The sequence below is a fragment of the Xiphias gladius genome, chromosome 23, assembly GCF_016859285.1.
Source record: "Xiphias gladius isolate SHS-SW01 ecotype Sanya breed wild chromosome 23, ASM1685928v1, whole genome shotgun sequence".
Classification (NCBI taxonomy): domain Eukaryota; kingdom Metazoa; phylum Chordata; class Actinopteri; order Istiophoriformes; family Xiphiidae; genus Xiphias; species Xiphias gladius.
In genome coordinates this window covers 12687845-12708615 of record NC_053422.1, presented here as the reverse complement: position 1 = coordinate 12708615, position 20771 = coordinate 12687845, and the positions used below count along the sequence as shown (strand labels likewise).

The 20771-nt window shown below is 39.1% G+C and overlaps 1 protein-coding gene across 2 annotated transcripts in view; it reads right to left on the bottom strand.

Annotated features, from left to right (window-relative positions):
* mrpl11 (mitochondrial ribosomal protein L11) overlaps positions 1-17379 on the bottom strand; it is a 49978-nt gene extending 32599 nt beyond the window's left edge. The window contains exons 1-3 of one of the 2 annotated variants that reach the window (XM_040120824.1): positions 17247-17301; positions 1803-1872; positions 1138-1316 (exon numbers count right to left, since the gene is read on the bottom strand). In XM_040120824.1, the coding sequence (XP_039976758.1) occupies positions 1138-1260 (123 nt within the window). In that variant the 5' untranslated portion in view covers positions 1261-1316; positions 1803-1872; positions 17247-17301. Of the gene's footprint in view, positions 1-1137; positions 1317-1802; positions 1873-17246 lie in introns of both variants that reach the window. The other variant, XM_040120825.1, reaches the window with a different exon arrangement.
* Positions 17380-20771: the final 3392 nt, after the last annotated feature.

The following is a 20771-nucleotide window of genomic DNA, read 5'->3' as shown; positions in this document are numbered from 1 at the left end:
CTATTTGAAAGCCATCATCTTGTACTGTGGGACATTTTTTCACTATTTTCTGACAGTATCTAGAACAAAGGAGTAATTGATGAATTGAGAAAATGTTCACAAAATGAATCAATAAAAAGTTAATATTAGTTAGTTGCAGACCCAATATGTGAAAAATAGATGAAAATGTGATGAGCACTGTTCATTAAACAGGCAAACTCATCTGTATGTACAGAATGAGCCATGGGGTTGCTTTCATTCAATCTTGCAACGGACAATCAAACTTTAATAGCTGAATGACCATTAACCATTAGCAGATTGTGCCTTTATGGTGTAACGTAAAATATAAATTTACAAGAAAAATTTAAATGAATACACTTGTGTGATCAGAAACAAAGATGAGGTTAATGAACAGATAATTTAGTTGGCATTTCATTGTTTTCAAACCCAAAAAGATGATTTTATTTACTGCAAAAAATAATTCAGCCCCACTTATTTTTCATCCACTCACTCCAAACCATCTTTGTTCATTGCTCAATGCTTGAGGAATACTGACTTATTTTATTATTGTACCAGCCAATACATAAATTCTTCCAGTTGGAATTGGCCTCGCTGGTGAAAAAATTGTAGTGGTACATCCTGAGCAATAAAAAAAACAAGACAACCTCTGCTGTCTCTCTGGAACAATCGAAGCAGAGTAGTACCCAAGAATTTAAGACAAAACCTTCACAGGTTCAATCCCATTTCATCAACTGGCTTGTAAAGTGTGAGGCTAATGTGTATGGACAGCTGCTACAGATGGAGGTGTTAGTGTCTCTGGCCTGGAAACTGGGAGAAAAGAGTTGCAGACTGAGGCTGAGTGTGGCATCCACCTGCACAATGGAGCTGTGCGACTAGAATAAGAATGGGAATATGAATAGGGCTATGGGATGAGATGAAAGTGGTGGTGCAGATGTACGATGAGGTAACTGAGGGGAGAGAGGCAACTACGTGATTGGGAAAAGTGCACATGGGGAAGGATCATTTTGTCTCGCGGTTAATGAGACTTGTATGCAGGAAAGTTGATAAAACGAAGCCCTGCTCCTGCAGTTAAGTTAATACTCCCAATTACTTGGAGCGAACAGATGGAACATGAAGTGAAATCGTAAATAATTTTACCTGTCCCAGAATGGGGCCGAGTGGGGGTCCAGGGGCTGCTTGACCTGACCTCACTATAGCCCGGATTACACTGCCTGCATCCAATTTCTTCACAGCCTTGGCTGCTTTGGAGATCTTTGACATCCTGGTCTTTCTGGAAAGCCTTAAATCTGCCTCCAAGTCAAATGAGAATCCATTCACTGAAAACGCAAAAGAAAAACAAACAAATTAGCCATCCAAGCATACACAACTGCAACAAATCATTTACACACAGGACTCATTAAAACATCATACGCTCAAATCGATACTGATACCCACAGGCAAAATCCATGCCTTTTCATTCTGCAGAAGGCAAGTAATTAAAAAAAAATCTTTGCCTTCGAATGGCTCAATGAGAGCCACTTTCCTGGAGGTGGCTGAAGTGTTAAAAAGCCTGCGAACTGGCAGGATTTAAACTTCTCTCTCAAAAATCATGGGGCGCATGCCAAAACGCCTCCATCACCTCACCTCTGTTTCTGATGTGTCACCGCTAAACTCCCTGTGCTGCAGCAGAGCTTCCTCTGCATCAGTAGAGGTCAAGAGTCAAGGGCAGAGGATGCATAAGTAACAATACTAACACACAGAGGAAAAGTGGAAGTTTCATCCCCATATATGAATGCAAAGAGGAGTTGGCTTTTTCATCCCACCTTAAAATGCATTTTCCGAACTAGGAATCAATTAGGGGAGTGGGGAGAATGGTCTGAACTCCTGGCCTTTCTGTAGGGAGGAAGAACACATAAAAGCAGGCCTATAATCCTCCGCTGGAATAAAAGTGATACTGACACAGCTTTAAAAAAAAAAAAAAAAAAAAAAAAAAGAGGAAAAAAAAAAAAGATCAATGACTGGAGCCAAGGGACAAATACACGTTTTAAGGTTGAGCCTTGTGATTCAGGGGAGCCCTGCATTCAATAAAAATAAGTACTTGAGGGGAGAGAAGAGGTCCTGCAATGATTCATTGTAGGCAACAGAGGGTGTCCAATTAGATCAACAGAAGAGACAGTACCAAAAAGATATATGGGACCTCATGCTGCTTTAGAGCAACAAACAGGGAGAAACTGCTCCCAAGAAAAGTTGTGATTCTATCAGGACTGCTGCTTAACGGTTGCCGTTAAAGTGCAACCACCATGAAGCAATATTTGTAAGGGCATTAGGGGATATGCATACTGCAAAACAAGTCCCAAACAGAATCCATTTATTTTGAATTCCCTCAATAGCTGTCTTCACGATGTAACTCACATACACTGCTACTTTTCAGAGGTCAATTTCACGGTACTCACCTAATGTGTTCAGCTACTTCATTGTAAAAAAAAAATTTTGTTGCAGTACAGATCAATTTCGGAGCCAGTTAGAAAATGCAGAGACCAGTATGCATTAAATCTGAAGTGAGAAAATCCACTCCAGAGAGAGGAGGTTTAACTGGAGTTTTGTGACTGCAAGAGAAAAACAATTAGGGCCAGAATCAAATTTTGGGTGTAATTCCAATTTGGGGCAAAGGTAATAACACTTCTGAGAGTGGGGAAATGACAACGTCACGCTTTAATGCACCGCAACTCCAATCTCTGTCAGAGTATGAATAATAAAACCGCAGTTCTCTCGCAAAATTAAATCACTCATCACAAGGCCAAGCAGTGAACGCTGAAGAAGAATTGACCTACATAAGGCATCACAACTGCACTGACAGTATGTTTCACGCGGCTAAATTTACATTGGATTCAAGGAACAGAGCAGCATTAACTGTGCAACAGCGGAAGCATGGTTCAAGGCTGTACAATAAGGCTCAATCAAAGCTGAGTTAATGTTTTGCTGTGAATAATCAAATCAAAGCCGCAGTAATTTGGAAGGAACAGAGACAATTTTGAGCTGCTCTTTAGGCTGAATATTACATTCCTACGGCAATTACTGCCAACAGCGTCGTCGATAACAAGGAGTACACAGAAGCAGAGCAATTTGTTATGGCCGTGTAAAGTTGCGGCATAAAAGCACTTTGTTAAAACATGCTTGATAAATGACACGCCACAAAGAGAGCATTTAAATTGCTACCTAATGAAGGAAGGTGAGGTGAGCTATAATAAAGCCAAACCACCACAAATGCTGGACAATTCTCCAAACTCTCCAAATTGCTCTTAAAACAAACAATCTCATTCCTATTCCTGACATTTCCTATCACCACCAAAATCCAAACTCTAAATCCGAGTAACTGTTTCTCAGCCTGTCTGAGAAACCTGGAAATTTTCAAGCTCTCCTGCTGCCAGTCGAACAAACTATCAGGGATGGAAAATCAACACCTTTGACAGAGTTAAACATGTCAATAGAACTGAGAACACGGGAGGACATCTGTCATGATTATGTCCACGTCTACATAAACTGTTGTGGAAAAGATAATCTGAAATTAGACGCCCTATGTAAAAACTCATTACATTTTTATCATCCATTCATTATAATGTGTCTGAGGGTTTTAACAGAACAGTAACAGCAGCTTCTGTGGTGTGTTTCAGCATAATTAAAACTGACTGCACTTCAAGGATAAAACTGACTTTGATTAAAGAAATTAATCAGTTTGCTATTAACGTGGGCTTAATTGCACTGATGAAGCCAACTGCTGTTTGTTGTTTAGGCAATTGGGCTCTCTTTAGTCTTCATTAAGGAGCCAAACAGTAGCCAACAACAATAGAGCTTCTAAATCTGTTATTTACTTACAAGTCAAGGTTACAGATATTGATCTCCTATTAAAATGGCATTCCTGAAAAATGGAACAAATGGTTTTTAAAATATATCTTTGGTTTGAAAATTCCAGACCTTCCTCAGTATAAATTATACTGACATTATATCAGCTTAGATGAAATCAGGTCTTCTCTTTATGTCTTTCATATCTTTTTACTGCAGTGTGATGAAATAAAAGCTGAATACTAATTGATTTCTCTGTGGGATCAGGCTTTGTACTTGCAACAACAAAGAATCAAGTCTGATTAACCTTTGTTACACATGATGTGCCTTCTCGTCTTCATATCTCGGCTAAATTAAACCTGAGGTGAATAAAATTAAGTCAAATATTTTCTAATAACACAGATTGTGTTACCTCATGAAATAACGAATCAAACATTATTATCCTATCAAAGAAACACTCTGACAAAGATTCATTTGAGTATAAATGCAGTGTTAACCTGTTAACCTTGCTTTAGTAAAATCTCTTTCACATTTTGTTTTTTATCATAGCAACTTTATGTTGTTGGTTTATGTTTCTTCGGAGCTAATCCCTTTCCCATCCTAAACCACCTTTGTAGGGTTGGGGAAACTCAAGACCACCAGACTACAGCTAGTATTGCTGACTTGTGCTTGCCAATTTTTAATACTAACACAAGTACTTGAAAAAGTTGCCTTAGCAAAAAAAAAAAAAAAACCCAAGGTCAAATTATGGTTGAAACTTATAACCTTAGTTGTAACTATTTTGTATGTACAGTACAATTTTTAACTACGCTAGCAGTTTGCTCTGGGGAATGCAATGTTGATCCACCATTTTGATCCAGACTGAAAAATTTCAAAAACTACTGGATGGCTTGTAATGAAATTGTGTACAGATATTAGCTGTGCCCAGATGACTCCCATGACTTTTCCTGAGATTGACATTGTGGTGTGAGTGAAATGTCTCATCAACTGTTGGATGAATTGCAGTAAAACTTGGTACATATATCCATTACACCCACTGGATGAATACTATTGACTCTAGTGATCCCCTGACTTTTCATCTAGAGCCACAAGCAGGTCAAAATTGTACTTATTCTGTGAAATATCTTTACATTAATCAGATGGGCTGGGCATTGGTAAAAGTGGTAACTAAGAATCCAATGGTCACTCCAGCTGAGCTCCAGAGAGCCTGTGTGGAGATGGGAGAAACTTCCAGAAAGATATTTACTTTACTGTGGCACTCCACTGATCTGAGCTTTATGGCAGAGTGGCCAAAAGGAAAGCCCCTCCTCAGTGAAAGACACATGAAAACTCACTTGGAGTTTTAAAAAAAAAAGGCACAAGCACCTAATTGACTCTCAGACTTTGAAAAACAAGATTCTTTGGTTTGATGAAACCAAGATTGAACTGTTTGGCCTCAATTCTAAGCCTCAATTCTAATTCATGTCTGGAGAAAACCAAGCACTGCTCATCACCTGCCCAATACCATCCCAGTGGTGAAGCATGGTGGCGGCAGCATCATGTTGTTGGGGTGCTTTTCAGGGGCAAGGACTGGGAGACTGGTCAGGGTTGAGGGAAAGCTGAATAGAGCAAAGTACAGATAAAACCTTAATGAAAACCTGGTCCAGAGAGCTCAGGACCTCAGACTAGGCCGAAGCTTCCCCTTCCAACAAGACAATAACCCTAAGCACACGGCCAAGACAACGCTGGATTGGCCTAGGGACAACTCTGTGAATGTCCTCGCGTGGCCCAGCCAGAGCCCTGACTCAAACCCAATCGAACATCACTGGAGAAAACCTGAAAATGGCAGTCCACCGATGTTCCCCATCCAAACTGACAGAGCTCGAGAGGATCTGCAGAGAAGACTGGCAGAAAATCCCCGAACCCAGGTGTGCAAAGCTTGTCACATCATACCCAAGAAGACTCAAGGCTTAAATTGCTGCCAAAGGAGCTTCAGTACTGACTAAGGGGTCTAAATACTTATGTCTATGTGATATTTCAGTTTTTCCTTATAAATGCATTTTCAAAAATTTGTAAAATTCTGTTTTCACTTTGTCATTTTGGGGTACTGAGTGTAGACTGATGGGTGAGAAAATGAATTGAAATGATTTTAGCTTAAGGCTGTAACATAACCAAATGTGATAAAAGTAAAGGGGTCTGAATACTTTCAATAACCAGTCATGGTCACATTCACACCTACGGGCAACTTAGAGTGTCCAATTAACCTAAACTGCATGTCTTTGGCTTGGGGGAGGAAGCCAGAGTACCGGGAGGAAACAACCCCACAGAGAAAGGCCCCGGCCACCCAGAAGGTTCAGACCCAGAACCCTTCTTGCTGTGAGGTGACAGTGCTCTCCACTGCACCACCGTGCCACATGTCACCCACCCTTATTTTTGAACAGGTGCAGCACCTCTTTCTAATTTTTGCTTTTACTTAAAGTCCTACCGTTTTCCGTTTGTTTTGCTAACATGGTATTTACAGCTTAGCTGAACATTATAAACCCTAATTAGGATGATTTTAGTTGATGTAACAAATTTACTCGAGTAAGCTTCTATCCAAGGTTAGGTTTGAAATGTGCGACCCATTACTTAATACGCATTTCTTGTCCTGAAGGTTTAATTTTGCGGAAATCTGATAAGACCTGATAAGATTCTTATTCCAGTCTCATCACTCAGTCTTAACACTAAAACCCTTTCTTTTTCCATCTCTTTAAATAGATAAAACCTGTCAGAATCAATTTCTAAACAGAAACCATGATTAGTATTCTTTGAAATTACAAGGAAAGGGACTGAATTAATTCTTATCTCCCACTGACACCTAAACCAATTCTGACAATTGGTTTTACTCAACTGTTAGTTTGGCAGTCCATCTAGTGGTAGCATTCACCTTTACATTTGATATAAGACATTAAGATGAAAGATTATTACAGAATAATTTAGTATAGGTAAACTTCAGTTATGTGTGTTACTTCTAAGATGATCTCTGTCAACACCACACGACCCTGTCCCTAAAAAAATTGAAGATAAACATGAGGAAAAAGGCCTTCGAGACAGAGAGGACAAGAGAACACGTATATTAAAACTATAATAGTAATTTCATGTTTCTGCCCATCTTTGCAGAAAAGTTTGTAAACTATTAGAGCCTCAATGAAAGTCCGGTGTCCTTGAATCCATAATACAACCAAATCTCTTAGCACAATAGCACTACAAACTGAATAGGAAGGACCTTCATTGGCAGCAGGGAACTCTGGGATGAAGTATTTGTTTATATGGCACCATGTTATGAATTAGGAGCTGCAGATTAACTATGATCGATAAGCCTAATACAGTGACCAAACAGAACAAATGCACTGTCCTGTGATCATTCACTGAACCACAAAAGAAACGCTCTGGATAAGATTAAGAGATAACGTCAGATATAAAGTTATAGTGAGCCAGTTATTTGCCAATGCTGTTCCACTACATTAGTATTCATCCCATCAAACTCCAGCCCTGGAGCTATCGATTGCTGAATGCCAAGTGCTAAAGGCCAGTCAAATAAAACGAAGAACTCAAGAAGAGTCTGAATGACCCCGCAAGACTGAAAAACGGGACCTGTATGACTTGGTTCAACCCAAAGCTGATATTGCAGGGTGCATCTCGCCGAGCTCTTAGCTAATCTGTGCATTTTAGAAATAAATGACTCATTATTGCCAAGCTTTCAGGAGCAAATCAATTTTAAATCAAATAGTCTGATGTAACACCAGATCTCATTCGTTTAAAACTACAACACGAGGAGAAAGCAGCAAGAACCCCTTCATTACAAATTTTCCTAGTGCAGTCATCTTGGAAAAACATATTCTGATGAAGTCAATACCACATTAAATTCATCTTATATTTATCTGAAATCTGACTGTGCGGACAGACATGTGTGTCAAAATATTATTAAAACTGGAAGGTGAATGTTTTCATGTTTTGGTGTCCAAAAAATCATCACACAATGTCATCTTTCAATCTTCACATGCTGAACACTCAATTGGCCTCTATCTGTCAACATATATCATGAAGGAACATTTTTTTACAAGTATCTGTTTAATTTGTTTTTATGTTTTTTTTGGGGTTTTTTTGTTTGTTTTTTTAAAAGACCTGTCACCAAATTATGTACTGAACAGGACATTTTACAATAGAAAAATAAACTTGTCAGTACTCTCTGGTGGAGAAACAATGCAACAGCGGAAGTGTTCCTAAACAACGTCTATCAAGCATATTAAACAATTTCTTTCTATAGTGTCCGATATATGTTGCGGCAGTGGTGGCCTAAAGACTAGAGGAGCAGGCTTGTGACTGTAAGGTCTCTGGTACAATCTTTGGATGTTCAGTTTTTTAAGTGAAAGAGCAGCATTTGCCCTACCCTCATCAACCCCACTGAGGTGCCCTTGCGTAACGTCCTTAACCCCAAACTGCGCAGTGGAGCTGCTCGTGGCACAACAGATCAGACTATTGTTTTACTGGGCAGCTTGTAGGCCTGAATGTGTGTAACTATGTGATCATAAACAGGGTGTTCCTAAAAAAAGACAACCCGGCTCTCCACAACAATTCTCTGGTTAAATAAATGATACACTGCTCTAACTTTAGGGCCTATTATACCATACACTAAACCGCCAAAAATAGGTAGAGACGGACCCCTGTCCGACTACTTTTGTGTACTTCTGATCTTGGGCTACTCTTCCTGGTTTGGACTAGACACCTCAGTTCCAATTAAAGAAAATCTTTAAACTGCCAGTATACTCCATCAGAAATGCTTGTCGATTGGTCGAAAAGCTTTGGAAGCCCTCTGCCCCCACATCTTTCTGACGTTACATTAGGGTGGTCTGTCTCTGACCGTTTCTGTAACTTTCCGAAACCAATAATTCAACATACGCACCCACTTCCCGCTGTGATTGGTCAGCTTTGTGGACCTGAGAAAGGACCCAGAATTTCAACTTCCCTCTGTCACTTTTCATGTGAAAAACCGAGTGCAACAATATGAATGCCTTCCAGCCGAGACTGTCTGAAAATGTGTGCCATTTTTCCCATAATTAAACAATAATCCTTCTCCCCCATCTCTATGATGGCCCATTTTTCACTACGCCTTCCAATCTTGCTACTTCCATGTTCATTAGCGATTAATCTATCAATTATTTTTTGGATTAATAAATGAATTGTTAAGTCTATAAAATGTTAAAAAATAGCAAAACGTGCCTGTGACAAGTTCCCAGAGCCCTAAATGATGTCTTCAAATGTCTTGTTTTGTTTGAAAACCAGTCCAAAACCCAAAGATATATAAATCATTGTAATGTACAAGAAGCAGCAGCAAATCCTCACATTCACAAAGCTGGAACCATCAAATGTTTCAAATTTTTGCTTTTTTTTATTTTTGAAAGTTATCAATTAACAAAATAGTTAACGATTAAATTATCCGTCAATCAGCTAATTGATTAATAACCTAAACATCTACTCTCAGCAAGTTTTACACTCCTAAAACATATCATCATGTCATGTTGTGTGGAAATTCCAAGGTTGTATTGTTTACACCTGGGACTGGCTGATTGCACTGAAGCCAGCTGGTATGGTGACCAGAACAACGGACATCCCTACAGAAATCAGGAGGAGGACACACATAGGATGCAGAGGAGGAACCAAGAGGCGAGGGAAGAGAGCTGGGTCTAGACAACAGAGACTGATGGAGAAGAGGAGATATAAGCCGCATGCCCCTTCTATCATCATGGGCACTGTGAGACCGCTGGACAATAAGATGGACGAGCTAGCGGCCCTTGTGAGGAATTGGAGGGACTTCCCTTAGTGTAGTGTTACGTGTTTCATAGAGGCATGGCTACAGAAAGATACTCTGGATCTTATCGCTACCATTGAAGGCTTTCGGACCGTTTTGGGCGGACGGGCACATATTCGAGAGCGGAGGGTGGGGAGGAGGCGGACTTGCTGCTTTTCTTAAAAACAGATGGTGCCACCCTGGTCACATAGCTGTACAGGAACATTTCCGCTGCCTGGACATTGAACTGTTAGCCGTGGGGCTACATCCATACTACATACCCAGTGAGTTCTCACATGCTATCTTGGTTGTCGTCATCCACTTTGTTGCTGCAAGACTCCAGACTCTGCACCCCTGCACCGCCAGTGCTTCTTCATGATGTCCGGGGACTTCAATCAAGTGACACTGGATACAACTTTTTGCCAGTTATGCCATTTATGCTTGTATATTTTTCTATTCACTTACTGTGTATTTACTATTATTATTACTACTATTTTACAGTTATTACTTTTATACTTTTTACTTCCTCTTTCCTCACTGTGTTTTGAGCAATTGTAACAAAGCAATTTCCTGTTGGAATCAAAGTTTTTTCTGATTTTCTGACTCTTCACACAAAAGAACAGTCAACTCATTGCTGCCTACAACTCTTCGTGCCTAATATATACTTATACATTTCACTCCATATAATCGTGTACTTTTGCTGTGTGGCTGTTTTTGATAGTTTGCTTACACTTCTTATTTCCAGTTAAGGGAAATCGAAATGCAACGGCAGATATTTTTAGGCAGTAGTGTGCTTCCAACAGTTTGTTTTCCTGCACCGCAGCCCCATCCACAATCTTTGTTATAAACTTGAGCGCCAACTGTGAGCCAGGCCTTGTCACTACACATCGCTGCCCCGATCAAGACTAATGTTCTTGTGGCTGAATGCGACAAAATCTCTGCAGCCAGGTTCTAAAATCTTGTGGAAAGTCTTCACAGAAGATTGGAAGCTGTTATACCAATTATTAATGCCACATATTGCATTTTATCTATTCATTTGTCTCCCTTGTCTTGCAGCCACCATGCAAAAATAAGACCCATAATAAGAGCAGCAACCATCCTCTGCAGTGTTTTATTACTGTTGTGTGAAAAAAAGTTTACTACTGAAGCAGCATATGCCCATCACCGCAGCTCAGGTTCAAATCAGGACCTTGTACTTGAATAGTGATGACTCCCAGTCCAAACACCCTGCATATATTATCTCTGCTTGCCTGTGATCAAATCCCAGGGAGGCCGCTTTTACTGGCTCCACTGAATTAAATTTCCTTCTCCCCCATCTCTATGATGGCCCATTTTTCACTACGCCTTCCAATCTTGCTACTTCCATGTTCATTAGCGATTAATCTATCAATTATTTTTTGGATTAATAAATGAATTGTTAAGTCTATAAAATGTTAAAAAATAGCAAAACGTGCCTGTGACAAGTTCCCAGAGCCCTAAATGATGTCTTCAAATGTCTTGTTTTGTTTGAAAACCAGTCCAAAACCCAAAGATATATAAATCATTGTAATGTACAAGAAGCAGCAGCAAATCCTCACATTCACAAAGCTGGAACCATCAAATGTTTCAAATTTTTGCTTTTTTTTATTTTTGAAAGTTATCAATTAACAAAATAGTTAACGATTAAATTATCCGTCAATCAGCTAATTGATTAATAACCTAAACATCTACTCTCAGCAAGTTTTACACTCCTAAAACATATCATCATGTCACGTTGTGTGGAAATTCCAAGGTTGTATTGTTTACACCTGGGACTGACTGATTGCACTGAAGCCAGCTGGTATGGTGACCAGAACAACGGACATCCCTACAGAAATCAGGAGGAGGACACACATAGGATGCAGAGGAGGAACCAAGAGGCGAGGGAAGAGAGCTGGGTCTAGACAACAGAGACTGATGGAGAAGAGGAGATATAAGCCGCATGCCCCTTCTATCATCATGGGCACTGTGAGACCGCTGGACAATAAGATGGATGAGCTAGTGGCCCTTGTGAGGAATTGGAGGGACTTCCCTTAGTGTAGTGTTATGTGTTTCATAGAGGCATGGCTACAGAAAGATACTCTGGATCTCATCGCTACCATTGAAGGCTTTCGGACCGTTTTGGGCGGACGGGCACAGATTCGAGAGCGGAGGGTGGGGAGGAGGCGGACTTGCTGCTTTTCTTAAAAACAGATGGTGCCACCCTGGTCACATAGCTGTACAGGAACATTTCCGCTGCCTGGACATTGAACTGTTAGCCGTGGGGCTACATCCATACTACATACCCAGTGAGTTCTCACATGCTATCTTGGTTGTCGTCATCCACTTTGTTGCTGCAAGACTCCAGACTCTGCACCCCTGCACCGCCAGTGCTTCTTCATGATGTCCGGGGACTTCAATCAAGTGACACTGGATACAACTTTTTGCCAGTTATGCCATTTGCGTTTGTATATTTTTCTATTCACTTACTGTGTATTTACTATTATTATTACTACTATTTTACAGTTTTTACTTTTATACTTTTTACTTCCTCTTTCCTCACTGTGTTTTGAGCAATTGTAACAAAGCAATTTCCCTGTTGGAATCAAAGTTTTTTCTGATTTTCTGACTCTTCACACAAAAGAACAGTCAACTCATTGCTGCCTACAACTCTTCGTGCCTAATATATACTTATACATTTCACTCCATATAATCGTGTACTTTTGCTGTGTGGCTGTTTTTGATAGTTTGCTTACACTTCTTATTTCCAGTTAAGGGAAATCGAAATGCAACGGCAGATATTTTTAGGCAGTAGTGTGCTTCCAACAGTTTGCTTTTCCTGCACCGCAGCCCCATCCACAATCTTTGTTATAAACTTGAGCGCCAACTGTGAGCCAGGCCTTGTCACTACACATCGCTGCCCGACCGCACTAATGTTCTTGTGGCTGAATGCGACAAAATCTCTGCAGCCAGGTTCTAAAATCTTGTGGAAAGTCTTCACAGAAGATTGGAAGCTGTTATACCAATTATTAATGCCCCATATTGCATTTTATCTATTCATTTGTCTCACTTGTCTTGCAGCCACCATGCAAAAATAAGACCCATAATAAGAGCAGCAACCATCCTCTGCAGTGTTTTATTACTGTTGTGTGAAAAAAAGTTTACTACTGAAGCAGCATATGCCCATCACCGCAGCTCAGGTTCAAATCAGGACCTTGTACTTGAATAGTGATGACTCCCAGTCCAAACACCCTGCATATATTATCTCTGCTTGCCTGTGATCAAATCCCAGGGAGGCCGTTTTCTTTACTGGCTCCACTGAATTAAATTTCCTTCTCCCCATCGTGTTTGAATGGCAGGTCAGAATGTGTTACAAACTGCCTTCACTTGGAATAAATCTAAAAAAGCAACAAACTACAAAAACGATGCATCAACAGCAGAGATGGTACTTGAGAAGTGTAAAAAGGGGAAACACCAGTCAGTTCATATCATCTTCTGGTATATTTTGCATGCAGGGAGTGTCTTCTATGTTGTGGCTACATAGCCATCATTTTGTTTCTTGTATCAGCGCACAAAGCACATCAAAACCACTGACTGGTGTGTCACGAAACAGTTAAAAAAAACAAAAAACAGTAAAACTATAAAAAGTTACATTAGAAGCTCAACTGTAACTTTTATCTTCTGACTCACAACAAGACATGTTAAGTTTTAAATCGGGATTTATGAATTATATGGGTGTACAAAAAGGAGCAAAACAACATTTATATAGCTTACACCATTATCAAACATCTTAATGTTGTTGATGATATCCGTTCACAATGCACAAAGAAGCAATGTGAGAGGGAGAGGAAGAAAAAGCAATGCAGTCACAGATGATGATTACACACACACACACACACACACACACACACACACACACACACACACACACACACACACACACACACACACACACACACACACACAAACACACACACAAACAAGAACCATCACATCCATCTCAAGGAGACATGTGGATACACAAGACTCTGACTTTACAAAATTCAGTCCTGAGAACTATAGCTAAGAAACAGCAAGCCAAGCGTGACAGCAGCCAAAATGTGACAGTAAACACTCTGAACTCTGGAGCCATCTATCCCCCTCCTGCTGCAGCTGGACCTCATATTCAGTATATTGGTGAAGCATGATTAGTATATAACAGTGTGGATGAGGGTGAGTGAACCCGGAGATGGATACCAGAATTAACAGGGGTCAAACCTGAATCACTGGAGCCACAAGAAATCTCCAAATCAGATCTCAGTTTTGCAGCTAAGGATGTGCAGTTAGGAGATGACTCAGCTATTTTACACCACCATGAGCTGGAACCAAGGAGGCACAGGTCTGATCCACTGTATCGGCCACACATGACCAGTCCACATGACGTACAATAAAATATATTTTCAATGGGTGTTCCACGATCAGTTACATTATTAATCAAAGACGGTTCATCCCTAATATAGACCTGTGGTTCCACACCTGGGCTCAGCTCAGCTACACAAAATTCTGTTTATTTTTCTGACATTTCCTCAATCTTTTTCTCGCGTGAAATATTACCAAATATTATTAAAATGAAACAGTCGGTGATTGTTAAATATAACAGTTTCCCAATGATCTTCTAACAAATCAGAGACATACACCATGTGATGAGGGGTCCGAAGCAAAGAACAAAGGTTATTCTTTTGTTTAAATGAGTCATTTTAATACGGCTTTACTAGCTTTGAATGGGTTAAGTATGGGATATGGGATGGATGACGCGGAAGCAACGAATCACCAAACACCAAACACCAAACATCGGTGAAGCCCAGTTTTGCTGCAGCATTTTAAAAAGTCCTCCCTTTCTTCCTCCTATCGTTTTTGTTTTGGATGTACAGTTACACGCAAATATAAAACACATTGGAAATTAAATCTGTGTGGTTCTCACTGAGAAGCCAATTATTATAATTTTGGGTTGTTGGTGATGGTTACAGAAATAGCCCAAGGGCCAGGCTCTCTGGCTAAGCCTCACTTGTCTTTACCAACAGTTTATTATTGGCACCTTAATTTAGAACTGCAAAGAAACTTCTGCTTCCCAGGTGTCCGGTTAAACTATGAGGTCACTAAAAGTTAATCCACATCTTCCTGTCAATGAGAATCAAGAATTTTCAGTGGCCATGGAATAAATTATTTTACGTGACCTATAACACAATAACAGGACATACTGCAGTTCCTTTTATGATTATATTTTGGGCCCATGGCCCAAAAAAGGTTTAAGGAAAGTATGACATAATCATGATCTGAAAAGCATCTCCTCATTCATCTTCATATTTAAAAATCAATTAGGTATATGTAGGCCAAATAGGTAGACCCCCCCCCCCCCGGGTACACATGCTGGTGGGGGTCTAATGAGATATGTAGAACCGCACTTTAAGACTGAAAATTCTGAAATTTCACTGAACAATTTGATGCCATGCTTAATATTGTTTCATATATTCCCCACTTGTTCACCTTGTTTATCTTTTAGATTTTTACAGTCTTTTCCTATCCTCACACTATATACTTATATTTATATATTTATTTGCTTATTTTTATTTTTAATGGTGTTTTCTCATGTGCTTTCTTCTTGATTTTATTATTGCTAGTACCTAATAGAACTGAGTACCTCATTTCATTTCCCTTTCATGTATAACATGTTGTGGAATGACAATAAAACTAGAACCTGACCAATATATTGGCCAAAAAAATCCAGTATCGGTCGGGCTCTAAATAAAACAGCCTAGTCCTAATTCTTAACCTTTTTCACAGCAGACATTCTGACATGTCGAACACAGGTTTAGCACTGTAACGATTAGTTGATTAATCAAATAGTCGACTCACAGAAAAATAATCAGCAGCTATAATCAAATCACCGTTTTGGTAATTGTTCAGGCAATAATGCCCAACATTAGCTGGTTCCAGGTTCTCCAATGTGAGGATTTTCTGTTTTTCTCAGTTTTTTTTTAATGTCATTGTAAACCGAATAACTGGGAAATTATAACAGCCTTTTATCCACAACATCCAGTCATTTTAGAGACAAAATGATTAATCAACAGATCAAGAAAGCAGTACTTGTAGCCCTACACTGGCGTAACTAATAACATCATTCATTGTTGCATTACACTGCAACGACTATTTGAACGAAGCCATCGTTAATGTAATTAGTTCCAGCTGTGCTTTTCCTGCTATGACAAGTTAAAATGTCTGCTGTGAAAAATGTCTATGAGTTACCGTTAGTAAGTAAAACAGTTACAAATACTGTGCAAGTCAGTCAGTCCAAAATACAAAGCAGCTTGTGTTGCTCTCAAGTTCATTGTTGGTACAGCTGGACAGCCTTGTGTCTTTTGTGAATGAAAATGTAAAAGTTTGTACAAAGTTCAAAGGTCCCCAAAACTAAAATCCTAAGTATTTCTTTATGACATTAAATATTCATGCCAAAAATACATAAATAAATAAAAACAACAAACCCCTTCCCCCCACAATTAGTTGATTAATTGATGAGTTGATCTTCAGAAAGTAAATCAGCAAATAATCTTGATAACTGATAACTGATATCACTTTGGTTTGGACAGCTGGCGGGACAAAACAAGCCATATGTGTACTTGGTTTTTAGGAAATAGTAATGGGAATCTTTTAATATTTCTGACATTAATGGCACAGACAATTAATCAGAAAAATAGATGGATCGATAAAATAATCATTAGTTGCAGCTGTAGTTGTAACTATCACCAGAATTTTGATTCAATTTTTGCAAAATTTAGATTTTTGAAAGCATGTACCAGCACCATGTTTTTCCAACTGAACTTTGCACTCTTCAAACACTGAAAAAAACTCTGACAACAACACAAATTCAAAACTTCCTCATTAGTTAACTGCGTCTGTTCCTTTGGCAGAAAATCTTGTGTTCATGTAGGACCTCTTTGGTCACAGTAAGACGCTAATGAAATGGTTTTTGGGGCCTTTAACTCACATTTCTAAATCTGCAAAACAGAAACAACTGACAAATTTGAAAAGAATCATCCATTTCATGTTCAATATAATAGTATTTAAATAAAATTCTACATATAGCTTCTTGGGTTACTAATTTTTCCAGTTATGTTACCAATTGGTAAAAAAGCAACCAATGTCTGTAACAGAATAAACTTGGGGACCAGAGATTTAGACTATTCACACACAGTCATGCTTCCAGCACTGTGCTCCTGATGATCAAAATTGGAGATTTCTCGGTATCAGTGGGAGCTTTGACTTTGTCTCCAATAACAAGCGGAACTTTTAATGTCTCGTTTTAGACTATTTCCTCAGGGGACCCGTTTAATTCATCAAACCACGCGATGAAGAACGGTTACAAAAATGATACAACGTGTGAGCAGCGTAAGTACGTCTGCAAAACACCAATTAAACAGAGGTGCCTCTTTAAAACTAAACGTGACGAACAAGAGTTGTATCCACGGCACATTCAATCGCATGGAATTGCGGGAGGCTACAGGCACGGTAACTCCATAAACACACCCTTTATAACAGGCCAAAGAGGACCGTGTTAAAGCCCAAAGAAACGACATAAACCAAATCATACCTGTCACTCGTCCTGTACCTTCACGCTGTTCGCAGCATCCTTCAGGGCGCAGACATGTTGGATAACTGAACACAGCAGACTGTTTGTTGCCGGTATTTGCACCCCTGCCACCTGCTGGACTGGAGGAGCAACTGCAACATCTGGTAGGAAACGGTGAGCTGAGCTCTTGCTCAAGGACACTAGTGATACTTTCAGCAACTCCTTTAGTTAACGTCTTAAATTTCTGATTTCCTCACAATTGTCCTACCTTTTTTTTTTCTTTTTTCTGTTTTTTTAATTTCCACAGTGTGACAGTAGCCTATCACATACGTGACTAATCCAGTACTGGAAAATAACTAAGTACATTTACTCAAGTACTGTACATAAAGAATAATTCAATTTTATGCTAATTTATACTTTTACTCCACCAGCTACTACTGAGAGGAAAATGTTCCACTTTGGACTCCTAACACAAAACACAAAATACAATGAACAAATTAGTTTATAATGTATTATTATATATAAAGACTTTAATGATCTGGAAACTCACAAGCTACAGGAGTATATAATGTAATTAAAGTTAGTCCCATTTTTTCCAGCTGCAACAAAGAAGTGATGCTTACAGTACATGTTAATGCATCATTTATTATAATCCAGTAATACAATATATTATTCTGAAATGGGCGATTTTGCATAATGAATACTTTTATTTTTGGTACTTTAAAGTATATTTTGATGCTTGCAGTTTTACTGAATGCAAGACTTCTAACAGAGTATTTCTACACTGTGGTATTTCTACTTTTACTTAAGTAAAAGACACGAGAACCACTGACAAAGCCTGATGCAGTAGCTGGAATTTAATTAGTATCACACAATCTTACCCCACTCACACTTAATGCTTTTACTACTAATTTCAGTTGTAAATCCCTGAAAATGTATAAATGTAAATCTGCAATAGATTGCTGAAATGTGTATAACTGTGCAGATCAACTGAATCCTCAATGGAAATCGAAGACCAATTCATGTTCAGTGTATTCTTTATTTTCTGATCTTTTCAATGTATGTACTTAAATTCATGTTCTTATTTATACTAGTTCTTGTTATATTTTATTTTTTTTTAAATGACTATTATTCACCATACCTCTTCTTCTTATTCCTCTTCCGTATGAAAATTCAGGGTGTAAGTCACCCCGCAGCTTTGAGAAAACCCAGTCAAATTACACATTAAAACACGTGGTTCGCTCAGGAATGTGTGTACTTTGACTTTTCTTAGCGAATCAAATAACCATGGCAACGCAACATTTCCCATAGAAAATCAGAGCTAGAGTGCGAGACATCACCCGCACTCTGCAATCCCTGAAAAATTTCCCCCAAACCCTCTTTCAACCCTCTTTTAATTCCCACAATTTCCAACCTTCATGGATAATTTTTATATCAAAATGTAAAGAATTTCAACGTCTCTCACCCAGTGTTGCTCTCAATGTGACAAGGCCTAGGGTTTTGGAAGAAATCGCCTCCAAGTGCAGAGAGTGCTGACCAAAGCTCCCATAGACTGCCATGTTAAACTGAGCTCTGTTGTCAAAAACAGAGATGATGGCAGTTTTAAAACTGCAACAGCTCATATACTGTAAACAGTAGGTACACACATAATACGTCATCTTATTGAAGCCTTGTGATGCTTGTAGTGGAAAATATTCGATAGGATTTATACTGATTGGCTAATTAGGCTGATTAACTCTTGGCCGTCTTTACTGTTAGCCATGTTGTCCTCTCCTAGCCGGACATGTCAAACAGTAGCTTTAAGGCCGGTCCACACAGGTGTTACTGATGACACCTGGTCTTGAGAGCTGCAGTTACAAAGGTCAGGGTTAAGATAAGTCTCTAGGACATGAATGAAAGTCCATGTAATGTTCTCTGTAGTGATTTAAACGTGTGTGTTTGTGTGTGAAAGTCTATGATACAGCTACTGCCATCAGTACTTGCACTGGTCATGTTAACACCCATACCACTGCCTTAGGTGGTAGTAGGATTATCAGTGCCACAAATACCATTACCCATAGCCCTTCAGCCACTACTGGATGGATGCTACCATCACATCCACCATTTGGCTGCCATGCAGTGCTCCCTCACATTCACCTGTACAAATACCCAGCGCCTTCCAGCTGATTGTCCTGGATACGCACCAAGAAGCAGGCACACTGGAAGTTTTTCTTACTACTTAGACACCGCTTACTTGCATAGTTGTGATGAAAAAATGTGTATGTGGTCTCCCACAAGTTTAACTTACATTATTACATCCACCATTTTGTCAAGTCTGTGACCAAGTAAACAATGACAAGCATCTATTATCTACTCCACAAAAGGCCTTTGTCAGAGAATTTACTGTTTTGTAAATCTTTTTTGTTTTTAATTCTTAATTTGTTAATTTAGTTTTTCAATGATCTGTCTACTGCTAACTATGTTAGCTGTTAAACTAAATGTGTGAGTCTAGTTGAGTTTCTAATAGGCGACATTTTAGTAACTATAAGCTAACTGCATATGATTATGTTTTTTATTATTTTTACTCTTCTCTACACTCTTCTGTGTGGTATGTTTATTTTTATTTTCCTAGATTAATTTGTGTGTGAATTCCTATGGGGACTTAATGTTTTATTTTTCACTAGTGATACTTTGCTTCTTCCTGGTTTAAGGGACTCATTTGATGGCTATAATCTTTACTTTTTCAAATCCAGTTCTTCATACTGTACTTTATATTACCTTTGGGTCTAACTGCCGTTTATTATATCTTTTTCTGATTTGTAATCACTACCAGTGACGTTGTCCAGTTCTGTTCTCACAGTTACTTCCAAGAAGAACCTCAACTGCCAACTGCTGTTTTTTCAACCTTATATTGTGCGTATAGCAGTAAGACGTCCATTTAGTAGCATTTCTAGAGCTTTTGATTACATCATGTGCTCTTCATCAGCTGATAAGGTAGACGATCTGCAGCTCCATGACAGCTGGACAGACTCCATCTTCTGATGAAGCCCATGTGATGCGATTGAAAGTTCCAAAATAGGTACTTAATGGACCTTGGGGTGTGCTTTGTTTTTTCAACTGTTGCTTACAGGGTGAAGAGTAGACACTGACCCTAAAATTCAGTGGGTTTGAACAATGTTTAAACAACCAGAATGAGTGAGTAAAGACTGAACCAGTGGTGGTCTAGCGCAGTTTAAGACTAAACACTCACTATCACTATCAGTTTTTTGTATCGTGTCATTTTTGAATTCATGTTCACAACAAGTCATCACCTCAGGTTTATAATAGTATCAAATAAGATCGACCAGTTTCGTTCTGTAAATTAAAGTGTTTGTTTCAGTGTGACGCTGTTACCTGGCTCTAGGAACTTAAGTGAATAAAAAAAATGTATTCATGTTGTTGCATCGCCAGACAGTCCTGTCCCTCCTGCGACATGGACCAGAATAATCCTGTAATTAATTCCGTTACACTTACATAATGAAATAGCATGAGCATTACAGACAGCATTCCCATTAAGGGTTATAGGAA